We start from the raw sequence: 14,577 nt of genomic DNA, 5'->3' as shown, positions 1-14,577 counted from the left end.
TTCTCGTCATGGTTTTAACGTGACCTAACGTTACAAGAACAAATACAATTCATGGATATGGGTCGAAGCAGAAATATTTTGACAAATATTAGTGAATAATTTAATTGTTCTGGTATCCATGTTGTGTGTGTGGGGGGCATGCAACTCCACAACGAAGTCAATTACAAGGTGGTGCTACCTAACGTTAATGTTACCAGCAACTAGTAGCAGTTGTAGATAGCTGGCTTATCTTACAAACCCTGGAAGACCAGCTTGCAAATGTCAGATAAGTTCCATTGACTAGCATTTGCAGGCTAAAGTTAGCTAGCATTTCGGGTGGTTGCTAGCTTGCTGTGCTAAATACTGACACCCCAACTACCCCACCCAATACAGCAAGACAATGTCGACACAAGCTAACTCGCTAGTCATACTAGATATAACGTAAGTAACGTTAGCTAACGCTAGTCATCTTACGCTAGCTGGCTAACGTTGAGGTTGCCGTATATAACGTTAGCTGAAGGGATAACAAAACGTTAATTCTATGTGTGCGCCATGTCTGGCTAAGGTCACTGAACAACTTACAGAATGCCAGAGCAGGAGGTACAGACGAATGAGCCCACTGTCATGTTGGCATAGGTTGGGCCGCGCTGATCACAGTCAAAGCACTTTCTGTTGGGAGGCAAACTCGTCATTTCTCTGAGCATCTTCAGGTGTTTCTCCTCTTGCTTTCGTTTCGCACTCGCCGCCATGGTAAGGGACACAGGGGGGGAGAATAAAATAAAACCAGGGAAGATTAGGGAGTCAGCTGCGATGAACACAAAAGATCCGGCTGGTTAACGGTTACCGACCCGTTAAAACAGTGAGAGGGAGAGTAGGTAGGTAGTTCTGCTGTCAGGGCGGCCTCGCGTCTCTAAGAACAAGGAGTTTGAGGCGTTGTATCAGAAGGCTCGCGGACAAAGCGAGATACTTCCTTCTGCTTACTTCCGTCTTCGCCTAAATCCGTTATGCAGTCTCGACCGCTTCTCCTTGGCTGAGACTCAATGGGAGGTCTGATATATTTTTTTCTGTGAGAGGCTGATTTGATTCAGCCAACACCGTAATGTTTGTACTACTAGCGTTGTGGTCCTACATATCTATAAATTAACGAACCCAAAAATGCTTAGCAGTTGCTTCTGTCTCGTACATGCGTAGTATGGTGAAGGAAGATGTCAGTATGAATATTCATGAAGATTGTTGAATAATTTGGTTGCTTGTATTAGATAGGTATCATGCTAGGTGGCTTGTAGCCTAATTAACGTTCTAATTTTAGACAACTGTAGGCGTGACCGAGGTGATTTCCGGCCTTGAAAAAGTCGGGCGTGAACTCTCTTGTTGGTTAACTATCTTTGGTTATAGTCAAGACAGGGGGGTCACGGTTGGCCCGCTTCTAGGCTTTCGTTGGCAAACCAGCACCACCGAGCGACTCAGCATTATCACTGCATCAGTCATCATTTTTTAGGGGTCCAAGGGTTGTAGAAAGTGAAGTGTCCTGTTACAATAATGTTAATGTTTAATGTTATGCGTAATGTCAGTGTTAAGTTACTTGTACAGAACATCTAAATTACGCAAGAAAACAATGCAAATTGATAAACACTTGACTTATTAATGTAAAGCAAATGAATAAATGCTAAAATATGTCCCCTTTGCCTAAATTCTACAAAAAAGAAAATATCTAGGGCTCATTTATCAGTTGTCCTGTCCAATTTCCCATTCAAAGAAAATTGCCACTAAATGTGCGGCCTTTGTATTTTTGCAATTAGCTGTATGAGGGTGATTTTGTTTTTTGCCTCAGAAATAAGTGGGTAAAGGAGGTAGAGCAGGTACTGGAGTTGAATACCATCCACCAGTGAACTACTTGTTCATTCTGAGCTCAGTGCCCTCCCACTGAGATGTGTGGAGGACACATAACATTAGAAATTTTAGCATGAATGACAGAATCAGAACGAAAGGAAAACACTGTTCAAACCCTTAGCCATAGCCTACAGATGAAGTCTGAGTAACATATGGCATGGAGTGTTGAAAATCTTGGTAGCAACCCATTCATACCGTCACATACATTTCTACAACATCCTCCTCAGAATAGCCTAAATCTAACTTAAATATATTCATCCAAAAGGTCATTTTGAAATAATTTTAAACACATTAAGTGTAAATAGCCAAGGTGGAATACTATTTGAACCACTGTAGCTTGGCCCGTGTTTTATTTCCACCACATTATCTCACAAATAATTGTGAATTGTGTTATGGTTTATACTGATGTTAAAAGAATCCTGAAATATACAGTAAGTGCAATTAGTATTTAACAGTTACTGCATCTCCAGCAATAAACCCCAATAGCTCGGGGGCTAACAACTCTGAATATGGACTCAGGGCAACAGTGCCACAGATAAAGGAAATGAGTGACAATTCAAACAATTCTACATTATAAGAAGACTGTCATATTGTAATCTCAATGTCATGGGTTGTCTGAGAATTTACAGTAATCTCAGCTGACACTGTCCTGAAGCATTCCATGGCATGATTTGGCTGTGAGGAATAGAAGAACATGTTCAGTAATGTTCAGTAAAATAAGAGATTACTTAATGATATGGGAAAAAATAGTGATGATAGAAAGAGGCACATAGGATACATTTTCATGATGTACACATATGCTTTATTACAGATCAACAAAATAACAGAAAACCTAGCAAACCAAATGGCAGTTCTATTATTTACAAGTATGAGCAGATAACATATTTGAAATGCCTGGATTTGATTTCTGCCTGCAAATACACCAAGGCAAATAGGATCTTGCAACAAACATTTTATAAAAAAAACGAAGATACTTTTTATTTTGACAATGAGGTTTTTTTCTCCTCTTTCTGTGCCAACTGACATTAAAATGCCTAAGGTCACTGAATCAAACTCAATGAGTACCTAGTTGGACAGTCTGTGATTTGTTAACATTTAACAAGGGAGATGGTGACCTTGATTTCCTTCACTTTCTCCCTAAAATCCATAATGCAAAAGGATGATGTATCATATATTTCCTGTTAACAAGGTGGATGCACGCCTCTCCCCCACCTGCACCCCCTTCAAATGGTTCTCTGCTGCAGGACGGGAGTTGTTTGTTCATTAATTGCTGCTGATGGACTGAGCGACTTGCTGCTTCTGTTGTGGGGAGAAGTCGGACGGTCTGCGGTTCTCAGTGAAGCCGTAGAGTTTCCGCAGGGCCACGCGAGCTGCCTCTTCCTCCGCAGCCAGAACCGTCTCTCCTGGAGCCTGAGCCAGAAGCTTCTTATCGCTGAAGCCACACAACAGATAGACAAACACACAGACAAAGACAAACACTGTAATCGGGTTTATCATGAATTATTTGCATTCGTCAAACACGTTAAAGGCAGTCGTGCATTATTCCATTTTGTCAAACATCGCACTCAGACTTCAAGAAGCGTTCATAATATAACTTAATGAATAGGACATGCCACAAGCCTTGTTGGAGTTCGATTCCTACCTACTTCATTAAAAAAACACATGGATTCACTGTACTTTGGATAAAGGCATCCACTGTGTTTCACATACCTGTACAGGCCGACAAAGTAGAGTGGCAGGACAGTGCTGGCCCCCGCTGACCTGATGAGGCGGGGCTCTGGAAGAGGAACGTTCCGCTGAGTAAGCTCCTCCACCAGGAGCCCCATGGGGTCGACCACTGTCCACATATCAAACAGGTCCTTCCCTATCAGCTGAGTGACCAGGAAATCCTAGGGAGGGGGAGGAGGAGCGGTGAGAGAGACAGAGGGAGGGAAAGGGGAGTCATCAGGCTGCCTCAACATCCTGTTTCAACAGGAAATGCATCAAATCCAGGAAGTAAAAATGCCATTTCATGGGATTATTAAAATACTGTGGGCCCAGGACACTGTACAGTCAAGTCTCTTACCCTGAGGAAAAATCCTGCTCGCTCTGGTCCACTGCTTTCCTGCAGCACTCCGATCACAGCCATGAAAGTTGAATAGAGCACATCGTCAGGGACGGGGACCTCTGCGTTCATTGTTAGATCTTCAATGCCGAGGTTCTTCGCTACATAGCACACCACTTCCGAGCCGGTGAGGTGTCCTACGATGGCCGCCACACCCTCACTGTGCAGGCTCGGGAAGCTGGCCCTGCACCAGTCGGTCAGGAAGCTCCTGGTGAAACCCGCTCCTTGTGTACTCAGCTGAATATTATCTCTCAGAACAAGAGCGGTTGTCTCAGAGTTCACGCCTAACGCCCGTCTCCTCTCTTGCTCGAACTGCAGGTAACAGGGATTGACGAAGGCTGTCTTCAGCAGCTCCAAGGGGAAGTTCTCCTGCAGACGGCTGCTGAAAGCCTGAACCTCGGCATGGTAATCCCAGTTAGGCTTTTGAGAGCTGGAAGATAGTACAACATGGGCTTCATTCTAAATAACTTAGAAAGTAGAACACATTTATGCTAAACGGCAGAGGTGGGGACTTGAGTACATGACTTGGAAATTGAGACTTGACTTGGGATCTTGATGACTTAGATTGAAAGTTATGAGATCTGTTCCACCAGACAACTGACTTTAAATTCTGTTTTCTGAATTTGTGTGGAATGGTTGAATTTAGAGAAGTTGAAACTGATTATAGAAATAAAACTCATGATGCACTTACCACGTTTTTATACTATCAAACAATATTGCATTGAAAAGCCCTAGATATTTTGTTTACTTTAAGATATTAAATTGCTATTTGACTCTTCATGTGTTCTTGATTTGACGTGGTGTTCTACATTTAGACCTGAGACTTGACATTAATGACATGGACTTGGCATTTAGGGACTTGGGACTTGAGACTCGAGCAAAGTGCAAACTGTTTTTCACTGAAAATATGTGTAATGTTTATTCAAACAGGCCTAGGTAACTAGTCAGAGTACACACAAACACACAATTTAACTATTAATTGTCATAAGTGAACATTTTAGCTAACCAACTACCGATAGTGTCAAAAGCAAAAAAAAACAACAGTGCATGACCATGCAATCTCTCCCACCATACAGATCACAAACGGTAATGGCCTTGAGTTGCTCTCTAACGCTCTCATGTTAGCCAGCTAGCATTACCGTGGCTTCGGAGGCGGCGGTCCTTCGAGCTTTAACTTCCTTTCCATGATGCGTGTATATGCCCTCATCCATCGCTTTTTCTCTCTAATCTGTGTGAATGAGATATTTGTACTGACACGTTGGTAATGAATTCCTAATGTTAGTGCACCACGATTTACTATGTACCCAGACGCCATGACGGCTCACTGACAGCAGCAAGTGTAACAGTTAAAACGTTCCCATGCGAAACAAACAATATCCGGTCCTGGACGCAGCGTGATGACCAAGCGTTACCATAGCAACAGAGGACAACGTTAGCTAACAGAGCAGACTGTTGAGTAGCCTACTTATCGGACTATACAACTTGCTAACTCTCATAAAACATCTTCGAAATAACTTTAAGGCGGGTCATTTCTCCGATTCGCTAATTTTAGATATTTTCTGGCGATGTTGTCTGCTGAGGTCCATGAAACGAGGGGAGAAGAGGAGGTAAAAGCAAATCAACTGGAAGCTGGAGATGCCGAGATAATTGATTTCCCTATCAAAGATGAAGTTGATACCACGATGAACTGCGGCTCCTTCATAGAGGCAGAAGTCAACGGAGATCAGCCTCAAGAAAAAAAGACTAATGAAAAAACACTGCAAGCCCCACTTCAAGATAAAAAAGAAAAAGATTCAGGGCCAAGAATCACAAAGAAATTCCTGAAAGACCACTGTAAGGAAAACAAACTTTACATAACACCTTGCCTGAATGACACTTTGTATTTGCATTTCAAAGGTTTCTCCACCATAGAGAACTTAGAGGAGTACACAGGACTGAAGTGTCTTTGGCTGGAGAGCAATGGGCTGCGACGCATTGAGAACCTGCATGCCCAGACTGAGCTGCGCAGCTTGTTCCTTCAGCAGAACCTCCTGTACAAGCTTGAAAACCTTGAGCCACTGAGCAAGCTCTGCTCCCTGAATGTCTCCAACAACTACATACGCACCATAGAGAACATCTCCTGCCTTCCTGAGCTGAGCACTCTGCAGATTGCCCATAACAAGCTGGAAACAGTGGGGGGCATAGAGCACCTGAGTCAGTGCCCCTCCATCAGTGTTCTGGACATGTCCCACAACTCGTTAAACGACCCAGAGATCCTACTTGTGCTCGAGAGCATGCCGCAATTGCGAGTCCTAAATCTAATGGGAAATGAAGTGGTGAAACAAATCCCAAACTACAGGAAGACCATGATCGTACGTCTCAAACAGCTCACCTTCCTTGACGACCGACCCGTGTTCCCCAAGGACAGGGCCTGTGCAGAGGCATGGGCTGTGGGGGGGCTGGAGGGGGAGCGCAAAGAAAGGGAGCTATGGGAAACACGAGAGAGGAGGAAAATTCAGGACAGCTTAGATGCCATGGCGGCGATCCGAGATAAAGCCCTGGAGAGACGGCGCCTTCGAGAGCTACAGGAGAAAGGTGAATACAATTTTCAACACTTCCAATCCCTTGCACACACACACACATAGACCGAGTAAATGTGGATTTGCATCTGTAAAAAAGTACGGTCTGTTTCATTCTAGGGGAGACTGAGGCGACCACCACTCCAGAGACGCAGGAGAACCAGGCCCAGATTTTGAGCTCATCACAGGGAGAGAAGATCCAGGCTTTTGTGCAGGACAGCCTGGAAGCCCATGAAGAGTTCCTACAGAAACAGAGAAAATCAACAGAGGGGCCAGACGAAGACAAGCTAGATGATAAACATCTAGAGGGAGAGCAATTGGGTGAGGAGTTTGTCAGAGAGCAGCTAGAGAAAGAGGACCAGAACCAATCACAGATGAAGCAGTCTGTGAGGGAAGAGAAAGAGGGAGTGAATTCAGAGCAGAGAGAAGGAGAGAGCACGGCAGCAGAGATGTTAGAGAGAGAGCAACTAGAAGATACCCAGCAACAACAGTTAGGGACAAACCAGTCATGCAGAATCCAGTCTGTGAGAAGCCAAGCAGAGAGAGGGCAGGCAAGCAAAGTGGAGCTAGAGAGAGAGCAGTCTGAGAGGAAACGGCCTCCTCTAATCAAGGCGGCTCTCTCTGAACCAGATGAAGTGATCACAGCTCATGGTCCTGGGCCGCTGGTGACAGAACTGGTGGAAGCAGAAGACCTGGAAACCATTCAGCTACCACCACATCGCTCACTGTGTATCGACGATCTGCCTGATCTGGAGGATGTGGACACGGAGGACCAGGACTTTACAACAATCCTCTCTTCTCAGCAAGTATCCAAGCCAAAAATAGAGGTGATATCAGGCGATAGCGACGAGGACGAACCAATCAGATATCAGAATGAGACCGCACCTACTTTGGGTGCAGACACAAATTTGTTGTTCTTGAGGAGTGACTGCAAGGCGTCAATTCAAGTTACTAACAAGTCTTCACCATTGGCAGATTCAGAGGCTGGGGATGCCCTCGAGCCACTGATTTTTGAACCACAGGGAAAGTCCAAAACAAACCAAGTCTCCTGTCCACCACGCTGCTTGATTGAGGAACTGGACTGATGCTTTCAGGGCAGACAACAATTTTGTAAGATTACTTTAAAGTAATGATGCAATACCAAGAGCCCAATCAGGGCACAGCTTTCTATTTCAATTTGAACATACTTTATTTAGCTCTAAACAAATATAGAGTATGAGCACATGGTTTTAGCGTAGGTTCACAATTTTAATCTGCAGTTTTGTTCCAAAGTTTGACAACTGTCTCTTTTTCTCGACATTTGTATTGATGATTGTTAGTTATAACATTTTGTGTGAAAGTGGAATCAATAAATCCTGACTTTATCTGGTCAAAGAATACTTATCCCTATAGTGGCACTCAAGCTTTCACTGTACACTTCAAGTGATAATCCCTTCTGTGTCCAAAAGCAATGTTTTCCATTTTGGAATGGCCTAATACAGTAACCTGATACCTCGAGCATATATTTCAGAACACAAGTGTGAACTAGATTGTGGGTTATTTTTGGACAAGTGTAGTATGTACACTAGCTGCACTCATTGCATTGTATTTCAGTGCATCTAAGAAATAATGACACGTTAAGCTACGGTAATGGGCATTTATTAAAATGAAATATATGGTTATCAGTATTAGACAGGTACATTATGAACAGAAAAATTAACCAGTGGAAGTAAGAACTGAAAAATGTTCCATTTCAGAAGAGTATGTCATGCTCAGGTGTGATAGATATAATGTTCCTTCTATCACACAATAGCAAAATAATGACAAATAGTGAAGTGTGCATTCGTTTTTAAGCATCAATAAAAATACAGGACTATTTGTCATATGTATCGTTTTACAACATAGCATTATATTCCTCAATTCAATTCACATATTACTCTCTCCCTAATAAATATTCAACATTCAGTCCACTGTTACACCTCTACATTGTGGCTCCATTTTCCTGTTTTGGTACACTGATGTTTTATCTCTGGAGGAATGATTTCCATAGCTCAGAGTGATGTGAACAAATATTTACAGCTAGTCATGCTTAGCATCATTGAGCTAGAAGATTTGTAATAAAAACAAAACATATGAAAACAGAATGGGTGAAATAATACAGAATTGTAAAAAAATAAAAATGTACATGTATTAAATAAATGAAATCAAAATCAAATCATCCCTATGTGCAACAGGCCTTGCGTGCACACGCCAAGGTCTTGCTTGTACAGGGACTGAGTGCAGCGAGTAGATTTAGCTAACATTTGACACACAGAATAAGGGAGAGTAGTTTCTCCTCTTACGGTGGTTTGTGGAAATAAGTTCAGGCTCTAACGGCGGAACCACACCCAGCTGTTGATGAGCCAGAAAGCTACAGTGACCGAGTACAGGATCATCTCGCGCTTTGCTCGCTCCTTGTTCTCCTCTTCCAAGAGCTGCAGTCTCCGGTTCAACTTGATGAGCTATCGATAAATAAAACAAACCAATCTCAGTCACAAGGGATTCAAGATTAGTACACACTCCATGGGATAGAGCTGATGTGTTTGTGAAGGTCTAACCTGACGTCGAAGTGTCGCTGCATCGACGACAGTCATGTCATCAGGCCCTCCGTCCAGAGAGGTGTCAAGTGGTGGTAATGCAAGCCTTGAAAAGAAAACAGAATCACTTTTAGTACAGAAGCTAGTCATGAAAAAGCATATAATTCTTTCAGATCGCACGGCTCCTTTGCACAATGTGTAAGGTAACACTGGCAAATTAACTTTAATGGATTTTTTTCCCACCAAGAGTTAATTACTCTTATTTCTTGGTCTGAAATGAGAATGAAAGGTAGGAAAGGAAGGAGGAAAAGCAAGAGAGGGACAAAATGGAGACTCTGAGTGCCAGGTGGAGTTACCTGGATTCATGCAGGGGGTTGGAGCTTGAAGCCGACCCCCCTCGCAGTGATGGTTTGCTAAAGAGGTGGGGAAAAAGGGGGATGGGAGAAAGGAAAAACAAGAGATAGAGCAACATACATGGTACAGTGTTGCAAACATGCAGACACAACTCGCATGTCCCTCACATACACCTTTTGTGTTGTCCTGGAAACCAATACTTGACTAATCTTTACAAGCCTTGTATCTTGACACAATTAGAATGCTGATTACTGAAGATATTTTTTCATTCTATCCTTCCAAAACAGATCACAAAAATTCAGTTGCTGTGACATTCGCAAACTATCCTCAACTACCTCTCTGCTACTAGAACTGAGGTTAAGTACGTGGACGGTTTAGTAAGGTTTTGAGCAAGCCAGTAACTCAGTGGAGTAACATGGCAACAGCACTTAAGACTGCTAGTTCAATTCATATGGACTGCTTTTACTATTGCTATTGGGTCATTGCATCTGTTCTGATGCAATGACCCAATTTCCCAAAGGGGATCATTAAACTTTCATCTAACCTAAAATTTGAATAAAAACTGTTTGACCAGTCCTAGTGCAACTTGCTTTTGTCTAATTGCTGGTTCCAAAATGGGTGACCTTCCATAACGTGATGATACTGTCATTTAGACCTCCAGTTCTAGACAAGAACATATGTAATGCTGGTATAGGAGGTCTCTCTACTTAATGCCTTGGGTCAAACAGACCCAAGGCCACAGATTAGAAAAGTATACCAGGCATATCAGACTACATTTCACTTGAAATAATGAACATGCTCTATTAATAGTGTTACTGAAGGTTAGAAATAGTCATTTCACAATCAAACAGTCATGTTGAAATGTGCTTTACCTCTTAGGAATGTAATACTTGAGCCCACCACACAAAACACTTTCGACATACCCAAGTGCCATACAACATTTCAGAAACTTGAATGAACCACTGGTCATGTGAAAAGCCTCCTTCTCCCTAAATGTTTTGTGTTTCTCAAGAAAATGCACCAGGGGAGCAGCTAAAAAGCAGCGAGTCAATGTAAGATTCAGTGGGACTTCCAAACTGTAAGACAGATGATGCAGTCTTTAATCTCCTCCATAAGCAATGTTTAGGAGACCAAGCACTTTCAAGCTTTAAAAAAATAACTTAATTTGTCCATTTGACAGATGGTTAAGAACTGATCTAATGATCCTGATGCGAAACAGAGGTCTGTAAAAATAGCCTACTAGTCCTATATTTCTGAATGGTGTGAATAGAGAGGAACTGCTAGTATCAAAACCCTAGCAGGACGGGTGATTGGCAGGTCACCTGCGCTGGTTCTCATCCAGGACCTCCAGGACCTGCTGGTAGGCCCGACGTGTAGTAGACTGGATGAAAGATAGAACACCGCTAGCGCTGTACAGGTTCTGCTCGTCTTCAGCCACGGCGAGAGGGGGGCAGGGGCGGACAGGGGCTGGGGCTGGGGGGGAGGGGGTCGCACTGCTCAGTGCCCACCAATAAGAGCAGCCAAGTCAGAGAAAAGAGGTAGAAGAAGAGAAAAGAAGAAGGAAGGGAAGGAGGGAGGGGAGGGAGAGAATGAAAGGAAAAGAGAGTGTCCTCAACTTTACTAACCTCGCAGAGACAGCAAAGTGAAAACCAAGTGAAAGATGTAAATAAAAGCAGTGTTGTAATAATGACAAGAGAATTTAACTTTCCAACCACTAGCAGTGCTCCACTAACATACACCCAAGCACTCCAACAGAAATGGAGGAGGAGATGTGAAACTAAAGACACGGGCAAGCAAATGATTCAATCTTTGATTAGACCACCCAAGAAAGACCACTGAAATCAAGGTCACCCGTCACAGCGGGTGATGAGCTGATCAGTAGAACAGCAGCAGGGGCATCACGTACATTTGTTTTGAGGAATGGTGTAGTCCAATGAAAGAAATGTCATATAAGGGTTCCGACACATTTTTCACGTCAGAATTACAGACTTTTTCCTGAGTTTTTAGACCTTACTTTTTTGACTGAATTTGAAATTTTGGGTCAGTGCTCAACAACTTGTATTCTCACAGTGTCTGGCCAATATGACAGTCAACTAGGCTCTATTGCTCTCTGTCTACTGCTGTAGGACCACATTATTCACAACAACAAAAACTGCAACAGGTGAAATGGGTCTACAACATCTTGTGGTCAAATGTGAATCGTGACTAAATACTTTTCCAAAGTATTTTGTGCAATTCTAAAATATTTTAAGATCTGGAAATGATCAAATCAAAAAGTGGTATGTGAGTATATATGGTGTTAATGGGTTAGTGTCAGTGACATAAACAGCTGGGTATGTCAACAACTCAAACATGAAAGCAGCTACAGGCCTAGCAACAAAACTCCAGTGACGACGGACAACCAACTAAAGCCAGGTAACTGAGGCAAACACACAGGGATGGACGAGGGAAAGATGAAGATATGGAGAGCTAGAAAAAAGATGCAATAGACTAGTGTGTATAGGAGATAAATTGGAGCTGTACCAGCCTAATAGTGGCATGTCCAGGCCAATACTCACGTGGAGTCATTTCGAATCAGCTGGCTGTTGTGACGCATAGCTGTGTTCTCACTAGCTGAGCGCTCCCGCCGTAACCGCCCTTGGGGCCGCAACTATAGGGATAAAGACAAGATACAGTCTGTACTTTTACTGACAATTCCCTTGTGGTCAGTGGGTGGATTTGATTTAGTGGCCTTGGTAGGTTTGACATGAAGCTTACCAAGCCGCTTTGACCAATCAAAAACATCAGCTTTGTACAACAAATTAATTCTATTTGGAACAGTACACGCCCTGGAGAAACAAATCGAATGTATGTATTCATTCTAGGGTTCTCCCCATGACATTGTGACAGTGGCTGTGGTGGTGGTGGTGGTGCGCTGATGGTATGAAATCTTAGACTTAATATTCAGATTTTTGACTGACTAGTAATCCACACGTTGCAGTGCCACTGTGATAGGACTTGTAGAGAACCCTGACTCTGCTTCCAACAGCTCCTCACCTCCTCACTGGGCGGGGCTGGAGCTGCACTCCGCTCCACTTCCAGGAAGTCCAGAGGCCGCTCGTTGAGGGTGAGGACTCTGGGCGGAGTCTTCAGTGACAGGGCCTCTAGTGGCGTGGACTGGATTAAGTCCAGGTCCCTGGGTCTGGTGAACTGGGGGTCACTGCTGTCTCCTGACAAAAGAAGGTGTGGATCAGAGTTGGGGGTTGAGATCAATTCCATTTCTATTTCAATCAATTTAAAGAATGTATTTTCCCTTAAATTCTGAAAATGGAAAATCCTTTGTCATAAAGCGGTTCTCATATGCAGTGTATAATGAAGCTACAATTTACCTACATTTTTAAATTACAGTAAATTGACCTCTAGTAGCTTGGGCAGGATGATGGACAAAGTCCTGTGCCACTGATAGAAAGATATCTGAAATCTGTTAATGGCTCTGACAAAGCCACATAATGGCTACATTACAGTCAGCTGATAGTCATCAATGACGTGCATAGTTGAGTGCCAGTTTAATTTTGAAAAGGCAGTTCCTACATAGAGAGAATGTAATGGTACACCTACCTGCCACCACAATTCTCTCTGGGACTTGCATCATGACACTGTGAAGGGTTTCCTGCAGTCCGGAATCAGGGTCCTCGGAGGCGTGAGCGGCCACTTTGAGCATCTCAGGGATACGCATCCGCTGGCTGATCCCTTCTGTGTACTCCAGCTCATAGTGGATACGGTTCATCTCCGCCATCTCTGCCGTGGGGGAGGGGAAGGCTGCTCCGTTCATTTGGCTGTGTAAAACAACAGTTATTCAGCTTGACAGTAACACACCGAACTAGTTGTTACTCACAAAAAGATTATCAAGGGAAGAAAATGGTGCCATAATGACTGAACATTATGTCTTATCCATACTTTCAATTTCAATCCTGTTCAACTGGTCACACTGCATATTTAATGGCACGTATCATCAAACTGCAGCTAACTTATTATATAAAGATCACGAAGGCAGAATCTCTTAGAGGATCTCCTGAACCTCCGAAAATCTAGTAGAGCTGAAGTGCTGTAGCCAGGGGTTACAAAGAGAGAGAGCTCGTGTTGCTGTCATATGATGATAACAACCATAAAGGTCTTCTGATTGTGACTAACAGTAGCAAAGCTGGCTAACCAGCTAAGCTGACTTTGCTGAGATGCACACTGAGATACGATAAATGTTTGCTGGCTATTTTTACTATTGCTGTTATAGCAAATTAACATTTCATAACATGTCTGTATTTTATTTAATTATTTATTTATTTATTAGTTTATTTGTCAGGGACAATGCAAAACAGACATTGTAACAGGTTACAATAACATGATACAGATGTGTTGCATATGGGATTTCTAGCCAAGGCTAATTTGCGACCCCTGTCCCCGGTTAGGCTTTTCTATTTAAAAATGGTCATAACATATCATCATTACCAAAAGTACATTAGTTAATTGAGCACATAATAAGTAGTGACATTCTCATACGTCTGAGAATGTTGTCATAGATAACAACATGCTAACATTACAAACATTCAGTCTAGCTAGATTATTAGTGAAGCTAGTAGCATCCGCGAATGTTTACAGTATGTACCGTCTACCTTGTGGTTAGTTGGTCAAAAGTCTCCCACAGTCTTGGCTAACTTAGTGGGCTACATCGGAGTACCTTGACCAAATGAAGCTAATTTTGGTTGGTCAATGACAGCTAGCCAACACGTTATTAGCGCCATTTCAAGCTAGCGCGTTAGCTTCGTTTCCTTACCCTTTGGTATGTTGCTAGATGCCTCTCCACAGAAGTAATTATATAAATACTAAAGGGAGCAAGATTTGCAGGATATGCTACAAATGACACAATTACGTAAGTGTATTACAGATGATGTAGCTAGCAGGCATCTCCTTGTGTTGATGTATGAGACAGTCACCTCCTCTCTTCCTCTGTAGACTCGGACCCAAACAGGAACAACCACCAAGGAGGAAGTTACGTTACTTGGAAATTAAAAGTCTCTGCCATAGACTGTTAAAAAAAAAAGGTACCAAGCGCTCAAGTAAAAAAGGGAAACACATCACAAGGTAGTATTATAATGCATATAAA

General features: G+C 42.9%; 4 protein-coding genes across 7 annotated transcripts in view; 1 reads left to right on the top strand and 3 right to left on the bottom strand.

Moving 5' to 3' along the window:
* The window catches only part of agfg1a (ArfGAP with FG repeats 1a), a 28,634-nt gene extending 27,691 nt beyond the window's left edge, over positions 1 to 943 (bottom strand). For both annotated transcript variants that reach the window (XM_071530100.1, XM_071530102.1), the window contains exon 1: positions 562 to 943. In XM_071530100.1, coding sequence (XP_071386201.1) covers positions 562 to 728 — 167 coding nt within the window. In that variant the 5' untranslated portion in view covers positions 729 to 943. The remainder of the gene's footprint in view (positions 1 to 561) is intronic.
* Positions 944 to 2,662: 1,719 nt separating this feature from the next.
* mrpl44 (mitochondrial ribosomal protein L44) lies at positions 2,663 to 5,297 on the bottom strand. Its single transcript, XM_071530119.1, has 4 exons — positions 5,113 to 5,297; positions 3,935 to 4,403; positions 3,580 to 3,758; positions 2,663 to 3,301 (listed from the first exon to the last, which is right to left on the bottom strand). Exons 1-4 carry the CDS (start codon positions 5,286 to 5,288, stop codon positions 3,133 to 3,135), a joined length of 993 nt encoding a protein of 330 aa, XP_071386220.1. The 5' UTR covers positions 5,289 to 5,297; the 3' UTR covers positions 2,663 to 3,132.
* Positions 5,298 to 5,655: 358 nt separating this feature from the next.
* Positions 5,656 to 7,616, top strand: dnaaf1 (dynein axonemal assembly factor 1). The gene is made up of 2 exons (XM_071530080.1): positions 5,656 to 6,547; positions 6,652 to 7,616. Exons 1-2 carry the CDS (start codon positions 5,656 to 5,658, stop codon positions 7,614 to 7,616), a joined length of 1,857 nt encoding a protein of 618 aa, XP_071386181.1.
* Positions 7,617 to 8,153: 537 nt separating this feature from the next.
* On the bottom strand, positions 8,154 to 14,428 carry mffa (mitochondrial fission factor a). Of its 3 annotated transcripts, XM_071530097.1 has the most exons (8): positions 14,248 to 14,428; positions 13,038 to 13,255; positions 12,477 to 12,649; positions 11,999 to 12,090; positions 10,763 to 10,933; positions 9,443 to 9,499; positions 9,108 to 9,192; positions 8,154 to 9,011 (listed from the first exon to the last, which is right to left on the bottom strand). In XM_071530097.1, exons 2-8 carry the CDS (start codon positions 13,249 to 13,251, stop codon positions 8,880 to 8,882), a joined length of 924 nt encoding a protein of 307 aa, XP_071386198.1. In that variant the 5' UTR covers positions 13,252 to 13,255; positions 14,248 to 14,428; the 3' UTR covers positions 8,154 to 8,879. The 3 variants fall into 3 exon arrangements, with proteins under 3 accessions (XP_071386198.1, XP_071386199.1, XP_071386200.1); XM_071530098.1 differs by lacking the exon at positions 10,763 to 10,933; XM_071530099.1 differs by lacking the exons at positions 9,443 to 9,499; positions 10,763 to 10,933.
* Positions 14,429 to 14,577: the final 149 nt, after the last annotated feature.

This window comes from Centroberyx affinis, unplaced genomic scaffold (genome assembly GCF_046629955.1).
Source record: "Centroberyx affinis isolate AG114_WGS23_722 - 3 ecotype Tasmania unplaced genomic scaffold, CSIRO-AGI_Caff_v1 ptg001882l_1, whole genome shotgun sequence".
Classification (NCBI taxonomy): domain Eukaryota; kingdom Metazoa; phylum Chordata; class Actinopteri; order Beryciformes; family Berycidae; genus Centroberyx; species Centroberyx affinis.
This window is presented reverse-complemented; position numbering and strand designations above follow the sequence as displayed.

What these genes read in the sequence shown, in the direction of transcription:
- mffa (XM_071530097.1), bottom strand. Translation starts at nt 13,251, where the DNA reads ATGAACGGAGCAGCCTTCCCCTCCCCCACGGCAGAGATGGCGGAGATG. An exon ending in CTGGATGAGAACCAGCGCAG is followed by an intron (nt 9,500 to 10,762) that starts GTGACCTGCCAA and finishes CCACCTCTTTAG; the next exon opens with CAAACCATCACTGCGAGGGG. An exon ending in AACCCCCTGCATGAATCCAG is followed by an intron (nt 9,193 to 9,442) that starts GTAACTCCACCT and finishes TTTCTTTTCAAG; the next exon opens with GCTTGCATTACCACCACTTG.
- mrpl44 (XM_071530119.1), bottom strand. Translation starts at nt 5,288, where the DNA reads ATGGCGTCTGGGTACATAGTAAATCGTGGTGCACTAACATTAGGAATT. An exon ending in GAGCAGGATTTTTCCTCAGG is followed by an intron (nt 3,759 to 3,934) that starts GTAAGAGACTTG and finishes CCCCCTCCCTAG; the next exon opens with GATTTCCTGGTCACTCAGCT. An exon ending in TACTTTGTCGGCCTGTACAG is followed by an intron (nt 3,302 to 3,579) that starts GTATGTGAAACA and finishes GTGTGGCTTCAG; the next exon opens with CGATAAGAAGCTTCTGGCTC.
- dnaaf1 (XM_071530080.1), top strand. Translation starts at nt 5,656, where the DNA reads ATGAACTGCGGCTCCTTCATAGAGGCAGAAGTCAACGGAGATCAGCCT. An exon ending in TCGAGAGCTACAGGAGAAAG is followed by an intron (nt 6,548 to 6,651) that starts GTGAATACAATT and finishes GTTTCATTCTAG; the next exon opens with GGGAGACTGAGGCGACCACC.